Source organism: Staurois parvus, unplaced genomic scaffold (assembly GCF_062004578.1).
Source record: "Staurois parvus isolate SC_StPar_1 unplaced genomic scaffold, SC_StPar_1.0 ptg000422l, whole genome shotgun sequence".
NCBI lineage: Eukaryota > Metazoa > Chordata > Amphibia > Anura > Ranidae > Staurois > Staurois parvus.
This window is the reverse complement of record NW_028318218.1, coordinates 11,317,660-11,335,120: the sequence shown is the minus strand read 5'-3', so window position 1 is coordinate 11,335,120 and position 17,461 is coordinate 11,317,660. Positions and strand designations below refer to the sequence as shown.

Genomic DNA, 17,461 nt, shown 5'->3' with positions numbered 1-17,461 from the left:
CACACGTGCTATAGGTTCGCCACCACTGGTCTAGGCCAGTATTTACCAAAGTCCCAATAGTTACTTATCTTTTCTAGATATCCACATAGCTAACTGAACTGTATTGCTCATAAGTTATTAGCTGCACCATTGGAGTAGCTTTAATACAGGTTTGAAAAATATGACTTTTCACGATGCCCATTAATGATCTGGCTATCAGTCAGATGGCTTTAGACCTACCCTTACAATAATTGGGGCAATTTCTTTGATGATGGACACTTTCGAAATAACATTTACACTGGCACTAAAAAATCAGTGTGGCTAATAATATAATAAAATGGCAATACCTGTGAGTATACGTTTATGTCATGCATCTTGGGCAGCACAGTGGCTAGATGGTTAGCACTTCTGCCTAGCAGCGCTAGGGTTGTTGGCTTAAATCCCAACCACGGCACTACCTGTGTGGAGTTTGCATATTCGCCCTGTCTCTGCATGGGATTCCTCCATGTACTCTGATTTCCTCCCATAGTCCTAAGACACGCTGGAAGGTTCATTGTCTCCTGACTAAATTGGCCCAGTTATCTGTATGAATGTGAGTTAAGAGCCTTAGATTGTACACTCCTTTAGGATTAGGGACTGATAAGAATGTACAGTATATTTAAAGCACTGTGTAAATTGACAGCGCTATCGGAGTACCTGTAATAAATAAATAAACTGCTTCTATCGCTTTAGATCAGTCTTTCTCAGCTAGAGTTCCTTAGGAGCTGGGGTTGGCAACCCATTGGTTGCAGGCAGGTGTCTGGTAGATCACATCCCTTTCTTGCCAAACCCCAGACTGCTCATTTACTGGAACCGATTCCCTGTAGTTCCCCCCTGCAGCACCTAGTTTCTCCTCCTCTCCCTCCTGCCCTCTTTCAGCTGCTGGGGGAACTAAAGGGTATCTGTTCCAGTAAATGCTACCCCTCCTGTCCAGGTTCCCCTTCCTTCTGCTGCCTGGGCCCCCTTTGTGCTCCCCTGATCCCCCCCCCCCACCCTTGGAGAGCTTCCAGTTTTCCCTCTGGCAAGCTGCTGCATGGGATTGTTTCAGGATGGAGAGCAAGGGAAAGGGCCGGTAAATATGTCATGCCCCCGACTTCTTCCTTTCCTGAATGAACACAGTCAGTGATTGGTACCGATCACTCAATGTGTTCATTCATAACCACGGCAAAGTAAACTGTGTTTACTATGCTAGTTTGTGAATGAACAGGGAGACTGTGCAGAGCTCTCCCTGTTAATTAATTCTGTGCAGCTGAGGCTACAGAGATGGAAACTAAGAACACAGTCCTCAATCTCTTTTCTCTGTTTCAAAAGTGAGAAATCAGGGGTCTGTTTAGACCCCTAATATTTCACCATAATCCCCCAACAGGGCTGTTAAAAATAATAAAAATAAAAAACTAGAGACGCCATCCACTGCCCTACTGACACAAATTTCTGGCCTACTGATACCATCCACTGCTCCATTGACATCATCCACTGCTCTACTGACACCACCAACCTGCCCACTGCCCACTGACAACATCCCCTGCTCTACTAACACTATCCTCTGTCCTTCTGACACTGTCCGCTGCTCTACTGACTGACAATGTTCAGTATTTATAGCATTCTCCCTCTATTTAACCACCCCTCTAGCTAAAAAATTCCCCCTAACACCAACCACCCCAACCTTCGACCTCTATGGTTCACAACAGTTTCATACCCACCACCATAAAATGGAACGCATCTTGCGCAAACATTGGGGAATCCTCATGGAGGACCCTAACCTTAGGACATCCATTCCACATACTCTCAAATTTTCCTACAGAAGGGCTCGCAACATGGAAAGCAAATTGGCCCCCAGCAAACTAAAAACAGCAAAAATACCCACCAACTCCATGCCCACTTGCTTATCCATCAAAGGCATGTATCAGTGCAGAAAACCAAAATGCCTTACCTGTAAACACGTCCTACATGGACAAAAACTATTTTCTACCCAAGGCAAAACTTACAACTTAGAAGAATTCTACAATTGTTCCTTATTTATTGCATATCCTGTCCTTGTGAACTCCTTTATGTTGGTTGTACCATCCGTACACTTCACCAAAGATCCAGAGAACATAGACGCTCAGTAGATGATGGCAAGAACAAACTGAGCATCCCAAAACATTTTTCTGAATTTCACTCCCAATCCTCAGACTACATGAGAGTATGGGTAATAGGAACCATCCCCAGGGGTCCCTCCCAGGCAGAACGCTTCAAACGCCTCTGCCAAAGACAGACCTTATGGGTCTATACTCTAAATATCCTGGCACCGGGAGGCTGGAATTGTCCATGATACTAGAATACCTATCATTATATCCCCCCCCCCCATCACTCACCCACCTACTCTTCCACACATTATAAATCCCTACACACATAATAATAATAATGTCATTGTTCCCTTCCTATGCATTATCCACACCTGCTATAACTCACTCCCAGGTCCATGTCTACTTCCATTCTTTTCTCTCTACTTTCACATTCTCTATATTCCCTTATTTATTTTTTATTTTTTTAAATTATATATATATATATTTTTATTTATATGTTTATCACTTATATTATTGCCCACATTCTATAAGTCTTACCATGATTGTTTTTTAATTCTTGCAGGACCTTTAAGGTCTGTCATGTTTATAATACTGCCTCTCAGCTTCTTTTGTAAGTATCACCAGCATATCCTTTTATGTATACATTGTTTATTGCTGCCGCATGTTACAAACTTTCCATCGCCCCACATCCAGCGCCCTTAGTGTGAACCACTCCATCTCATCTGCAGCGTGGCCTGATCTGCCTAATCGTCCAACCCACCTGCATTGCCCATATTAACCTCCACTAAGATGGCCGCCGGATTGGCCTGACAAAAGAGCGCGCATGCTCCGAACGCACGCCATCTTGGAAACCTGGTCCATGTGGTGACGCCATCTGAGTTCCTTGCCGATAATGGCCGTTATTAGACTGGGGTAGGCTGGCAAGTTGAACTGGATAGCCCTACTTTTTACTTTTTCACGTAGTGACGCCTTCCATGTTCACTGTTTAAAAAGCCAGTTATAGACCTGGGTAGGTGACCAGTCTTTTGTACATCTGAGTGAGCCTCCCAGCGCCTCTCTGCTACTCCTCGAGCCCTGAACACCACCGGAGCAGCAGGGATGCACCTAGAGTGCCGTAAAGGACTATCTGCTCCACCGGACAACCATTCCTCATGACATGCCTATTATTATCTTCTCTTGTGAGTACATTTTATTATTAAATTTGCCTGTTTTTAATACCATCTACACTTAAGAGTGGCGCCATTGTCTCTCTTTTCTACCTGCATATAGGAGTATCTACAAGCTCTTACAGCCGGCTGCCTCCTCCTACAAGCCCACATACCCATAACCCTTCCATTAAGGATGGACTTGGATGACATTCTCACATGGACCTTCTACTAATATAACCACCCATGGTCCACCCCCTATTGGGTAGATGATCTAGCGCTCCCTATCAATCTCTATACATTTATATTTTTCCTGCTCAAGGTCCTGATGACAGATAGGAGCATTATCCATGAGGCTATGAGGACATCTCAATGAACATATCCAGGCTGGATTAGCTTTCCTTGGATGGTGTATACCCTTAGTGGTATTAAAGTGCTGTTTCTTTTGCCATCTGGTAAGGGTATTCAGTCATTACACTATAGAAGTGTGCACTACTACCAGCACTTTGATTTTTTGATTTGATCACCAGAGTGTTTCACTAGCACGTTTTTTCACATCGAGCACTTGATTCACATATATGGTCACGTTTGATGTGGAGTGACACATATGTTGTATATGATTGTACATTATTGTTTTAAGGATAATACACTATTTCCTTTTTCTTTTTTTTGAGGATCACTTTTGGAATTTTGGAGTCTTTTTGGGAAAGTGTCTGCAGAAAGTACTTGGATTTGCATCTTTAGTGTGTGACTTTAATATTTTTGGACACTTGGTATTTTGGACACTGCGTTTGTAATATTTATTTTTGGACACTGCATTTATATTATTATATGTACTTGATTCAATTGATTTATACCTTGGCATTTTGGACACTGCGTTTATATTATTAATTTTTGGACACTGCGTTTATATTATTATATGTACTTGATTCAATTGATTTATACCTTCATGCATAGTTTATTTAGTTCAGCACTTGTTTGCTTTGGCTATAGGGTGAGCATATTGAGGTATTATCATATATTTTTCCAGTGACATTTGTTTTATTAGATTTTTCTAAGTTTTCTTGCTATTTTCATAGACCTGGCTAGTTAATTTTTTTTTTTAAATTGACACCGCACCCTAGTGATCTTTGATCTGTTTCAAGTTGTACAGGTAGATCTCTAACTCTCAAAGGTTGCCTAAGCCTGATCTACAGGTTGCTGGGGGTTCCTTGAAAAATGTGCAACTCCTGCCTCTCAGATGAGTAACTACCGACAATGATCTTTTCTGCTTTCTGTAAGGGGGGATTCTTCCCAGTGATCATCACACTAATAATGTACAGTGATCTGTAGATATAGTATTTATAAATATATTAACTATATTTATTACCAGGGGTTTCCTGAACCCAGAACGTTGTTCAAAAGGTTTCTCCATGTGAACAAGGTTGAAAAAGGCTGCTTTACATAATATACAACAAGACTGAACAGTTCTAGCTTTCACAGTGTATAGCCAAGTGTGCTAAAGGTCAGATCACCTGCACCAGAACAAGCTGAGCAGCCAAATCATATGAATGTATTGTATACAGTATATACACAGGTATGTTTAAACAGTCCTGCTGGTGAACAATGCATAAACTAAAGAAGACAAATACAAGATAAAATATCTTTGATCACATTTTCTAATAGAAATGTATTCGCCCCTTCCAAACCATTGACACCACAAAGCTTCTAATTCACTCCGTGGTCATCTCTCGCCTCGGCTACTGAAACTCCCTCCTCATTGGATTACCTTTACATAGGCTATCCCCCCTCCAGTCCATCATGACTGCTGCTGCCAGACTCATCCACCTTACCAACCGTTCAATGTCTGCTGCTCTTCTCTGCCAGTCCCTCCACTGGCTTCCGCTCACCCAACAAAGTAAATTCAAAATACTAACAACTAAAGCTGTCCACAACTGCCCCCGGCTACATCACCAACCTGGTCTCAAAATACCAACCAAGCTTTTCTCTTAGTTCCTTCCAAGACCTCCCACTCTGTAGCTCCCTTGTCACCTCCTCCAATGTTCGCCTCTAGGACTTCTCCAGAACCTCTCCCAACTTATGGAGTGCACTACCTCCGACTGTCCAACTATCTTCTACTCTTTCTGCTTTTAGATCAGTGGTACTCAACCTTCCTAATGCCGCGACCCTTTAATACAGTTCCTCATGTTGTGGTGACCCCCAACCATAAAATTATTTATCCAGTAATTATAATTCATGAAGTGTCGTTTTACCTCCAATACTGCTGCTTTCAACACAGTAGCTGCTTTTAACAGAGTAGCTGCTTTCAACACAACAGCTGCTTTCTACACAGTAGCTTCTCTTTACACATCGGAAATATGTGTTTTCCGATGGTCTTAGGCGACCCCTGTGAAAGGGTTGTTCGACCCCCAAAGGGGTCATGACCCACAGGTTGAGAACCACTGTTTTAGATGATCCCTGAAAACCCTTCTCTTCAGAGCGCCTATCCTGCCCCCACCTAAACAACTGTACTTTTATTTTCTCCATCAGATCACTCCCCCACAGTTATGACCTTTTATGTCTCTTGACCTTCATTCCTAGATTGTAAGCTCTAATGAGCAGAGGCCGTTTTTTCCTACTGTATTAAATTGTATTGTAACTGTACTGTCTGCCCTCAGGTTGTAAAGTGCTGCACAAATCTTGGTGCGATATAAATCCTGTATAATTAAAATAATGATCCAAGATAAATACAAAATGAGGTCCCTCTTTTGCTGACCTGTAGAGGCATGGACTCCACTAGTCCTCTGAAGGTATGCTGTGGTACCTAACACCAAGTCATCTGCAGCAGACCCCTTAAGTCCTGTATGTTGTGGGGTGGGCCTCGTTGGATCAGACTTGTTTTTCCAGCACATTCCACAGCTGCTCGATTGGTTTGAGATCTGGAGAATTTGAAGGCCAACTCAACACCTTGAACTCGTACTCCTTAAACCATTCTTGAACCAATTTTAAAGTGTGGCAGGGTGCATTGTCCTGCTGAAAGAAGCCACTGCCATCAAGGGATCCCTTTCCATGAAGGGGTGTGCTTGGTCACTAAAAATGTTTATGTAGGTGGCACATGTCAAGTAACATCCCCATGAATGGTAAGGTTTCCCAGCACAACATTGCCCAAAGCATCACACTGCTTCTGCCGGCTTGTCTTCTTCCAATACTGCATCCTGGTGCCATCTCTCCCCCAGGTAAGAGGCAAAATCACCCAGCCATCCACATAATGTAAAAGAAAACATGATTCATCAGACCAGGCCACCCTCTTCCATTGCTCTATAGTACAGTACTGATGCTCACCTGCCCATTGTAGTAGCTTTTGGCTGTGGGCCAGCATGGGCACCCTGACAGCTCTGCAGCCCCATACACAACAAACTATGATGCCCAATTTTTCTGCTTTAAACACATCAACTTCATGGACAACATGTTTACTTTCTACCTAATATATCCCACTGACTTTCAGATGCCATTGTCACAAGACAATCAATGTAATTCACTTAAAGTATAACTAAAGGCAAAGGATGTCTTAAGTTTTGGATAGAGTGGAGATGGATTAGAACACCTGTCAGTTTTTATTGCTGTCTGTGCCCCTGTTAGGGAGATTCACCCTATTTGTCTTGTTTACTATTATTATTGAAAGTAAACATAAAAGAAAATCCCACAATTTTGGGCTGTCCCCAAAAACATAACAGAGCGGAAATCTTCTATTGGGACACTAGCTCTGGGGGTTCCAAAGAAATGTCCTTAATTTGCAGGGATTTCCTCTCACTTTCTGTTTTGGCTATTGGACAGGAAGTGAAGGATAATCTCCGCAATGGGACATAGATGGTGAAAAAAATCTGACAGGGATTATCTATCTATCTATCTATCTATCTATCTATCTATCTATCCAGTCGTATCCGACCCTTGGCGATTGCATGGACATCACTCGTAAGTGACTTTTTCAATGAATTCTCTTAGCAATTATTTTTACAGGGTATGTTGCCAGGTCTTTCCCCAACCCCTACCATGCAGGAGATCCCACATTGCCAGGGATGAAACTAGGACAATTTAGACAGGACCCAATTAACCTACCAGCATGTCTTTGGAGTATGGGAGGAAACCGGAGCACCCAGAGGAAACCCACGCAAGCACAGGGATAACATGCAAAGGACAGGGGTTATAACTCTCCCTTATCCAAAATGAAATAAAAACTTTTGCCCATAGTTCTACTTTAACCAGTCAGTGATCATAAAGTTGTTCAGAATATATATATCAAGACAAGTTATGATAGGTCTGGGTCCAGTATGGACTCCAATCCTCCCTTAAATCAGAGACAATATTTACCAATTAATGTTAATCTACAGTTTGCCAGTTTAGCATTCTCCTGTTGAATGAAACAAAGGAAGCGTGCACTGGGCAGTGTATGGCAGCCACAGCTGAATGAACGGAGTCCATTTAGGCTTCATTCAAACAGGCGTATTATTATTATACAGGATTTATATAGCGCCAACAGTTTGCTCAGCGCTTTACAATATAACGGGAGACAATACAGCAACAATACAGTTCAATACAAGAGGGATAGGAGGGCCCTGCTCCTTGGAGCTTACAATCTAGGAGGGAGGCGTACTAAAATGTACATCCATGTGAAGGCCATATTTGCCCGCCAAGGGATTCACAGGTGTTCCATACATCCTCATGCAGGCAGCCCCATTCATGTCAATTGGGAAGCAGTGACTGCGCAAACACAGCCACTGTTCCCAATCTGATATCCCTGTGGGTGCGTGTGGGTACGTGTCCCAGATCGCAGGCAGTGTAAGTTGGGGAATGCACCCGCATGGATGTTAAACTCACATGAATGGGACTGCCTGCACAAGAATGCATGGAACTTGTGCATCCCATGCATGCAAACACGCACTCACATGGATTTAGACTTTACTTTGTTATGTCATTGTGAATGACGCCTTGACTACTTACCAACCGCATAACCTAGTTATATGGCGGCAGAGTGGCACTCTTGTGCTGGATCACAGACCTAGTACGTGATCCGGCACTTTCGGGTAAGGGGCACATGTGACCGCTGCCGGCGACCCGGCTGTGCTTTGATTAGACACAGCACAAGCCGACCAGCCAATGGATGACCGCCAGCACCCGCTGATCAGCGAGGAGAAAGATAGAACAGAGCTCTGCCTATGTAAAGAAGGCAGAGCTCTGTCCTGTCAGTGGGGACCTGCTGAATTTTGTTTCCCTGTAAAACAGAAAATAAAATCCAGCACATCCCTTAGTGAAAGCACCTGAATGTACATACAAAAACACTGGTTAGGCACACATTTAACCCTTTGATTGCCCTAGATGTTTAACCCCTTTCCAGCCAGTGTCATTAGTACAGTGGTAGTGCATATTTTTATCACTGATCACTGTATTGGTGTCACTGGTTCCCACAGAGTGTATGTTAGCATCAGATTGTCCGCCACAATATCACAGTCCCGCTATATTGTTGCTGTTACTAGTATAAAAAAAAAGAAACATTCCACTATATAGACCATAGTTTGTAGACGCTATAACAATCGCGTAAACCAATCAATATGCGCTTATTGGGAATTTTTTTACCAAAAAAAGGTAGCAGAATACATATCGGCATACATTAATGAAGACATTTTTTTTACTGGATATGTTCTATCTATCCCTTCAGTCGTATCCGACCCTTGGCGATTGCATGGACCGTCACTCGTAAGCGACTTCTTCCATGAATTCTCTTAGCAGTTATTTTACAGGGTAGGTTGTCAGGTCTTTCCCCAACCCCTACCATGCAGGAGATCCCGCATGGCCAGGGATGAAACTAGGACAATTTTAGACAGGAGCCAGTTAACCTACCAGCACGTCTTTGGAATGTGGGAGGAAACCGGAGTACCCAGAGGAAACCCACACGAACACAGGGAAAACATGCAAACTCCATGCAGGAGGTGCCATGGTTGGGAAACAAACCCATGACCCAATTACTGCAAGGCAGAAGTTCTAACCACTAAGCCACTGTGCCGCCTTGGATGTGTTCTATAGCAGAAAGTAAAAAATATTGTTTGGTTTTCAAAATTTTCATTCTTTTTTCGTTTATATTGGAAAAAAATAAAAAAACCCAGTGGCAAGAAAATATCACCAAAAGAAAGCTCTCTTTGTGGAATGAAAATGATATAAATTTCATTTGTGTACAGCTTTGCATGACCGCGCAATTGTCAGTTAAAGTAAAGTAGGGCCAAAAACCAAAAAAATGGCCTGGTCATGAAGGGGGTAAAACTTCCGGAGGAGTGGAGGAAAAGTTTATGTAGGCTTTGACGATAGAAACCACTCATATTCTCAGTTTCATTTTCTACCTTACATTAGAAATCACTGCTGGACTGGGTGGCTGCTGTGAACAATACCTCCACTAAATTTCATGAATGGGCCCTTCATGTATAATTCTTTTCCCGGAAACAATCTATTTATTCTATTTGTGTCCAGGCATCTGCTGGTGGAATGGTGTAATGGCCACAAAATCACATGTTTGGCAGTGGAACAAGTATCCTACAGTAGGATAAACCCACAACGCTGTTGGCAGAACTGTGACATTAAGTAACTGCCCAGTCTATTCTTGTAATGGTTACCAAACTCCCAGACTCACTGTCCATTGTTTTTTTTCAACACATTCATCTTTGCAAAGAGGAAGGACTTTGAAGCTAAAGTTTAATCTGCTTATTATTTGCATCTCCCTCAATCAACATGCTATTTACATTTATAAATAAAACTCTTTGTTTTGACCTATACCATGTTTTTTGAACGTGTCCCCAAGATCAAACATTTTTGGCACTCAGTAGTGCGCTATTCCACCACACACTTGATAAACTACCTACCTGTGCCTTTAAGGAGAGGTGGGCTCCCTCAGGTTCAACTGCCCTTGATCTATCCATTAAATGCATGTGCCTCTACTATGAGGGCTCTCACAATTTGTAGAGTTAGGAACACAGAATATCAGGGTGATGTGGCTCACGTATGTATTTGCAAATGTGTGCTAACTAAACCCATTTTTATAAACGCACATTGTTAGACAGGTTAATTTGGTTGTTGGCTAGCTGGCTGGCAAGTTGAACTGGGTATTTTCTTTCCTTTTTTTGATATGCGATGCCTGTCCATGGTTCTTGTTGTAAAATCCAGTTATAAACTGGGGCAGTGCCCACCTTTTTGTATACCTACCCGTTACCCCCTGAGTGGGCCCTTTTTGGTCTAATCAATATCCCAGGTATCAAAATATTGAGAGGCTGTAAAAAACCTACTGTCCCTTGTGGTATGGAAAGCTATTCTTTATCAGTTACCAAGAACCCCCCCCCCCCAACACTTGTCTGTCCATAACTAAATTATCTTATTTTTGGAATGGGTGGAGGCCTCCTTTATGTAAGGTTTGGGAATCTTTTATTTAAACCTAGCCTGTAGGTACTAAACAATGTATAGTACAATGTTTCCAATACACCCAGTGGTCCTAAAATAGATTATTAACCAATGACCCTCCAAATGACGTCTTATCCTCTGCTTAACCTGTAATATGGTTTGTAAACTATTGACTGATTGTTTTATAAAAGGCTGGATTCTTTCCTGGATACACAAAATATAACTGAATACTAATATTTATAGATAAAGTTGGTCACAGGTATATCCGATTTGCGTCTTGTGGGATCAAGAAGGAATTTTTTTCACTTGCTGGCACAAATTAGATCATGCTTTATTGGGTTTCAGTGCCTTCCTCTGGATCACCTGTGGGTATTGGATTGTGAACACAGGATTGTATAGCTTCTATTTGTTGAATTGGATGTACTTGTGTCCTCCCTTTTTTTTTTTTTTTCTTTTTTCAACCAGACTAACTATGTAACTATGACCCAGGCCTCCCCATTTTCCTCTACCTCTTAACTACTAGGCTGACCACCATCCATCCAAGCGCTTCTTATGATTCAACCCTGGACCCAGTTTGTCAGCAAGCTGTACTAAAAAAATGTAGATTATCTTGTTTTATTGGCCAAATGTTGTTGCCACTCTTATTGCCAGTTTTGTTTTAGCAACATGTCTTATTTTAAACCCAGTGATGTCACATTCCCTATGTAATACAGGCTTCAGTACTCCTCTCAACAGCTCTAACCCTGATGCACACAGTGTACCAGAGTTATGCAAATATTAAAATGCCTTGATGGTTGGATGTCAGCCTGGAGGAGTGGGCGTTCTGAGGCAGACAACACTTGCATGCAGACCGCCGTAGGTAACACTTGTGATGCTACTCCTCTAAAAAACCAGACTGATATGTCCTGTATAGAGAAGCTTAGACTAATGATTGATAATCAATTGATCTTGTCACTAAAGTCCTAAGTCCGAGAACAAACCTCGACAAAACTGGAAGACTAATCACCATCAACAAATTATCAAACAGGTTCTTTCTGCTTGTGCCGCAAGACTTCTGGTGGCCATGAAGGTTTTATCACATATTTAATAGAGAAGATGTCTCACCAAGAGTGAGTTGGTTGTGGTATCAGCTCATCTTCATCCCATCTGAACCTGTTGCAGTGCCAACGTGTGATTTAATTGATACTATGTATAATCATGACCATCCAAAAAGAGAGATTTTCCCACAAGTTGCAAATTCTATCCATACAATAATTTTTAAAAGTCAAATGTGCTTCATCATTCCCCAAAGAAAAGCCCAACATGACCAGATCCATGTATCTGGTAGCTGATCAGGTGTATCATCGTGTGTGGCATCCTTACTGAAGAATTCACCACAAGCTAACATGCACAATAGAATAGAGACACACACCCATCATCACAACTATAATTGTGCCTCATCTGTAGCTAAAGATCCCTTAAATTTATAGTGCAGCCATTTAAGTATATTAATGGAACTAGATTCTCTTCACTTGGTCTGCTCAGACCCTACAAGGCACTGGCCAAAAGCTTCATTAGGGTCCAACACCCTTGTGAAAGTCTGATGCTACTGCATATAATACAAACCTAGTTTTGGATAGTGAAGATTTGGAACCTCTATGTCCCTGTCTGAGACATTTCTCCTTACTCTCTGTCTGGAAACATAACACAAAGTAAGAGAAGGCTTCCCTAAGCGAGGGGAGGTTGCACCTTTGACAGCTGTCAGCAGAACAGGTGTCTCCATCTGGAGATTCCCCTCTATAACAGTTTAGCTCTCCTCTCATAGTCAGAGCAGAAGGTGAAGCAAGATGAACCCTTCCCATGTTAATGTAATGTTCACATTATCAGTTTTCCAGAATGTTTAAGTTTATTGTACGAATTTCAAAAAAAAAGGTGCAATGTGCTCAGATGTTCTTCAATTCATAACCACCAGCTCCAATGCTAAAAGTAGTTGAGAACATTTTGGTTTCTTTAAGCAGACTAGGATCATCTCATATAAAATGGAAAAGAAACTTTGTCAGGGGAGGAAGTCTGTTGTTTTTTGTGTTGATAAAGTGTTAAACTCCTTCAGCTACTCTTAGCATGCAAAGGGCACGTGTAAAAGGATAGCCTGTCTGAGGACGGAATTTGCTCTGTCAAGCACATTTACGATGGTACAGAGGTTATGAGCTGGGGTGATATCCTTGAGATAAAATTCAGTGGCCTGTGGACATGTGTGTACTATGATAGCCATAAACATTGATAGAGAATATCCAGATCAATAATAAAACACATCTCTGGAGAACTTTGATCTAATGATGTCATCAATGAAGATCAGGGACACTCACTGCCACTATCTGCAGCATAGGGACACTGAAGGCAATAAAGGAGCTTGCAGATTGAGACCAGTTTATTATGAAAATTAAAGGAGACCTGTCACGGGGATAAACAGGAGAGCGGAATAGCTGTCTACTTCTGAAAATACCAATTGTCCCCATGACATGTTGACCCTCTTACATAAGGACGTCTGACTTTCCTGATCCGAATACTTGTTCAGGGTAAGCTGCTCAAAGTACAGATGCCATAGGGTCAGCATATTACATGCTTTGTATCTAGAGATAAATCAGGCTGTACAATCCACTAGTCCAGGGGTGGGCAACTGTGGCCCTCCAGCTGTTGGTGAACTACAAGTCCCATCATGCCTCTGCCTTTGGGAGTCATGCTTGTAACTGTCAGTTTTGCAATGCCTCATGGGACTTGTAGTTCTACAACAGCTGGAGGGCCACAGTTGCCCGCCCCTGCACTAGTTAATAGTATGAAGAGAAAAAGAAATGCTGACGTTTGCTGGACCTACAGGGAGTCTTGTGACCTCCCTCAGCAGAACCTGCATCCCACTGATGGAGTTAAGAAATAGTCAGTATAGCCCCCAACTGCCCCTTTTTGTGAACCAAATCCCTCAGTCCCTTTTTCCTTTGTCCCTCTAATATATAGACCTTTGTTAGCTATGTACTAACTACCAAAAGTGTTATACCGTAATAAAAATTGGATTAAACTTCCATATTATTGCATTTGGCAATTTGTAAAGCCAGTATAAAGATAAAAATGTTTTTGAAAAAGCTTTACCAATTATATTTGTGCATTCTTCCATGCTAAAGCTGACCATAGACCATTCGAATCTTGGCTGGTTCAGCAGAGATTCGAACCATCAATGGACAGGCTGGATGTACCCAAGTTGATCGATCGATACAACCAGCTCGTCGGGTTTTACATGCAAATATTGATTGTGGCCACTAGCAGCAGTCACTGGGTCCTCCCAGCAGAGGAGGCTCCCCTTGCCGGTTAGAACACAATGGCTCCATGGAAGGGATTCCCCCATCATCACTGACTGTGTTGATGGGGGAATCAAGTGATTTTCTTTCCTGGTTACAGAAAAGAAAATCGCTCCACCCATGGCCGGCTTAAGATTTCTTACATATTAGAGGACAGGTTAAACAGCAGCCAATTGTCCTACTGGGAATGGTGGAGGTAACACATGCAAGCACAGGAAGAACATGCAAACTCCATGCAAGTAGTGTTCTAATTGGTATTTGAACTGAGGACCTCAGTGCTGCAAGACAGGAGTGCTAACCACTAAGCAACTGTGATACCCTATGAATGATGAGTACCAATTGATCTCTGTGGGGTTAGTCCAATTTTTCTCCCAAAGGCCTTATATTTAAAGGCCATGGTCAGGCTTATTTAACAAGGAGGTCTCAGGAACAAGGCTTTCCCTAAAAACAGGATGACTCAAATAAGAGGTAGGCGACTGTAAAATGCAAATGATCGTGCGCAAAATGTAAAGTATCTCCTAAAATCAACAATCATTCTGATGTATGTGCTAGTAGTGATGTAGCAGATTTTACATAGATGTCACATTGATAAATCTCCCATCCACAGAGAATTCACCTTCATCATACTGGAAAATAACTTTGTTCTACATTTATCCATCATCAGCCATTTGTTACCAAATCTGTGGTATTGTGGTCAGACTGGATAGGAAAAGACCCTGCTTATGGGCGGGAAAGGGTCCTTGCACACAGCAGTGATGTATGAATGAAAGTATCTGTACTTAACAGAAGCGGCTTGATATTATCCCATGTGTCCATATACATTAGTATGCTTAAAGGCATATTTTACGCTCAGCGTTTTACAGGTAGAACAGAAACCATTCTGGTTTGTGTATTTTGATTGGAGTTTTCGAGTAGAAAAAAAAGCTAAGTGCCTAAACATGTACAAAAGTGTTTTCTACCAGCGTGTTTTTGTGCCAAGGTAACTGGCATTTTTTAAAGCCCAGTATGCATGGAGCCTAAAGCTGACCTGCAAATTACAACAACTGATTTCTTTCCAGTCTCTTGCCTTCAGATCTGCACAACCTGTTTTTTTTTTTTTTCCAGATTTTTCCTCATGGCTCAAAGGAAACCAGAACGCATAAATGATTAGAAAGTGAGATTGGTTAGGTGGCGAACTGATTGTTTACATAACTTCAGAGCATGAAAAAGGAAACTAGATCATAAATATTCCTTTAGTACAACGATTCGGTGAGTGAACAGAACCTCGTGGAAGGACAGCACAGCATGGATTTTATTGTGGGTGGATTATGTCCCGCTGCCACTGAATGAACAATAAACAAAGGCAGTTCTGTCATCTGCACCAAATCACATGCACTTCCATGGGATACATAGCATTTCTACTGCTCAGGGACAGCCCCTGCACCTTCTACCAGATCAGGACTGGTGACCAACAGGTACCCTTGTATATAACATCTACATAGGGGTCTTATTATCACAAGGCTCCCTATGTAGTAATCAGCAGATAGCACTGTATATAACATCTACATAGGGGTATTATTATCACAGGGCTCCCTATGTAGTAATCAGCAGATAGCACTGTATATAACATCTACATAGGGGTATTATTATCACAAGGCTCCCTATGTAGTAATCAGCAGATAGCACTGTATATAACATCTACATAGGGGTATTATTATCACAGGGCTCCCTATGTAGTAATCAGCAGATAGCACTGTATAGAAGATCTACAAGTTATTAGAGGGCTCCTTGTGTAGCAGTCAGCAGGTAGCACTGTATATAAGATCTACATAGGGGTATTATCACAGGGCTCCCTATGTAGTGGTCAGCAGATAGCACTGTATATAAGATCTACATAGGGGTATTATTATCACAGGGTCCCTATGTAGTAATCAGCAGATAGCACTGTATATAAGTTCTAGATAGGGGTATTATTACCACAGGGTCCCTTTGTAGTGGTCAGCAGATAGCACTGTATATAAGATCTACATAGGGGTATTATTATCACTGGGTCCCTATGTAGCAATGAGCAGATAGCACTGTATATAACATCTACATAGGGGTATTATTATCACTGGGTCCCTATGTAGCAATGAGCAGATAGCACTGTATATAAGATCTACATAGGGGTATTATTATCACTGGGTCCTTATGTAGCAATGAGCAGATAGCACTGTATATAACATCTACATAGGGGTATTATTATCACTGGGTCCTTATGTAGCAATGAGCAGATAGCACTGTATATAACATCTACATAGGGGTATTATCACAGGGCTCCCTTTTCTAGTGGTCAGCAGATAGCACTGCATATAAGATCTACAAGTTATTAGAGGTCTCCCTGTGTAGCAGTCAGCAGGTAGCACTGTATATACTAAGATCTGCCCAGTTATCAGCAGCCTCCATATGGATGTATATCTATGGCATACACTGTATACTGACCAGTTGCCAGAGCCCACGATGCAGACCTTCAGAGACATGGCTGTGCTGAGCTGTCCTGGGATGTCCCTTGTCGGTGTGTACCTCCAGATCGGACGAGTCCTCTAATACTCCCACACGCAGCACAACTTCTGTTATTTAAACATGCTGACAGTCTTGTGAAACTCGGGCCGCGCCCCCGGCTTCTGATTGGCGGAGAGGTGACGGCTTGCCCCTCTTCTGTCACTTGGCCAGGGAGCTGCCCCCCCGGGTGTGGTGGAGTTGTACCAGGATGTGCACTTGGCAGGGCAGGGACTGTCCACAAGGCTGGGACTGGATAGGCTGGGAGTGTCATCTGATCACTGCATTAAAGGGACAATGAGCCAAATCTCCATTCTTCACAAATAATCCATAGACACCCCTTACTTGATGGCCCTCTGTTCTGTTCTGTTCTTGTTTTTTTTCATGAAATGATTATTGCGATAGTTCTGTGGCTCCATGTGCTCCTGAACCTCTCCTTTCCCCGTCACTTCTGTTTGCAGCAAACCGTGCACATGAGTAGCAGTCCCTCCATAGTCTATTATAGGAGTGAGCCAGAGAGGGGGGCTACATACAGTGGGGCCATGGAGAACAAACATAGTCCCCCTCTAATGCTGCATTCACACCTGAGTGATCAGGGAGCGTCACTTTTTTTTTTTTTTTGCATGTTGGGCAAAAAAAAAAATGTAGAGCACTCCAGCGCTGCTCCTGTGTCATTTTTTGGAGCTAACTTTGCTGCGTTTCCCTTTGTTTTGTCATACAACAAAACGCCTGTTTTTTTTTTTTTTTGGCCTGTCTTTAACCCGTTCACGCTGGCGCCTCCCGGCCCGTTAAGGGATTTCTGACGCCAGGAGACCAGGCAGGTTTTAAGGTCATGTGACCACGGCGGTCACATGATCGAAAGGTCCCAATCACAAGAAGCGATCAGGACCTGTCTGTGGGACACCGATATGCAGGGCGCGCACTCTCAGCACATGTTTGTGTACAAATGGTACGCAAATATGCGGGCGCTCGG

The 17,461-nt window shown here is 42.5% G+C and overlaps 1 protein-coding gene across 1 annotated transcript in view; it reads right to left on the bottom strand.

The window, feature by feature from the left end:
* Window positions 1–16,591, bottom strand: part of GPD1 (glycerol-3-phosphate dehydrogenase 1) — an 86,294-nt gene extending 69,703 nt beyond the window's left edge. The window contains exon 1 of the mRNA XM_089687321.1: window positions 16,432–16,591. Coding sequence (XP_089543447.1) covers window positions 16,432–16,469 — 38 coding nt within the window. The 5' untranslated portion in view covers window positions 16,470–16,591. The remainder of the gene's footprint in view (window positions 1–16,431) is intronic.
* Window positions 16,592–17,461: the final 870 nt, after the last annotated feature.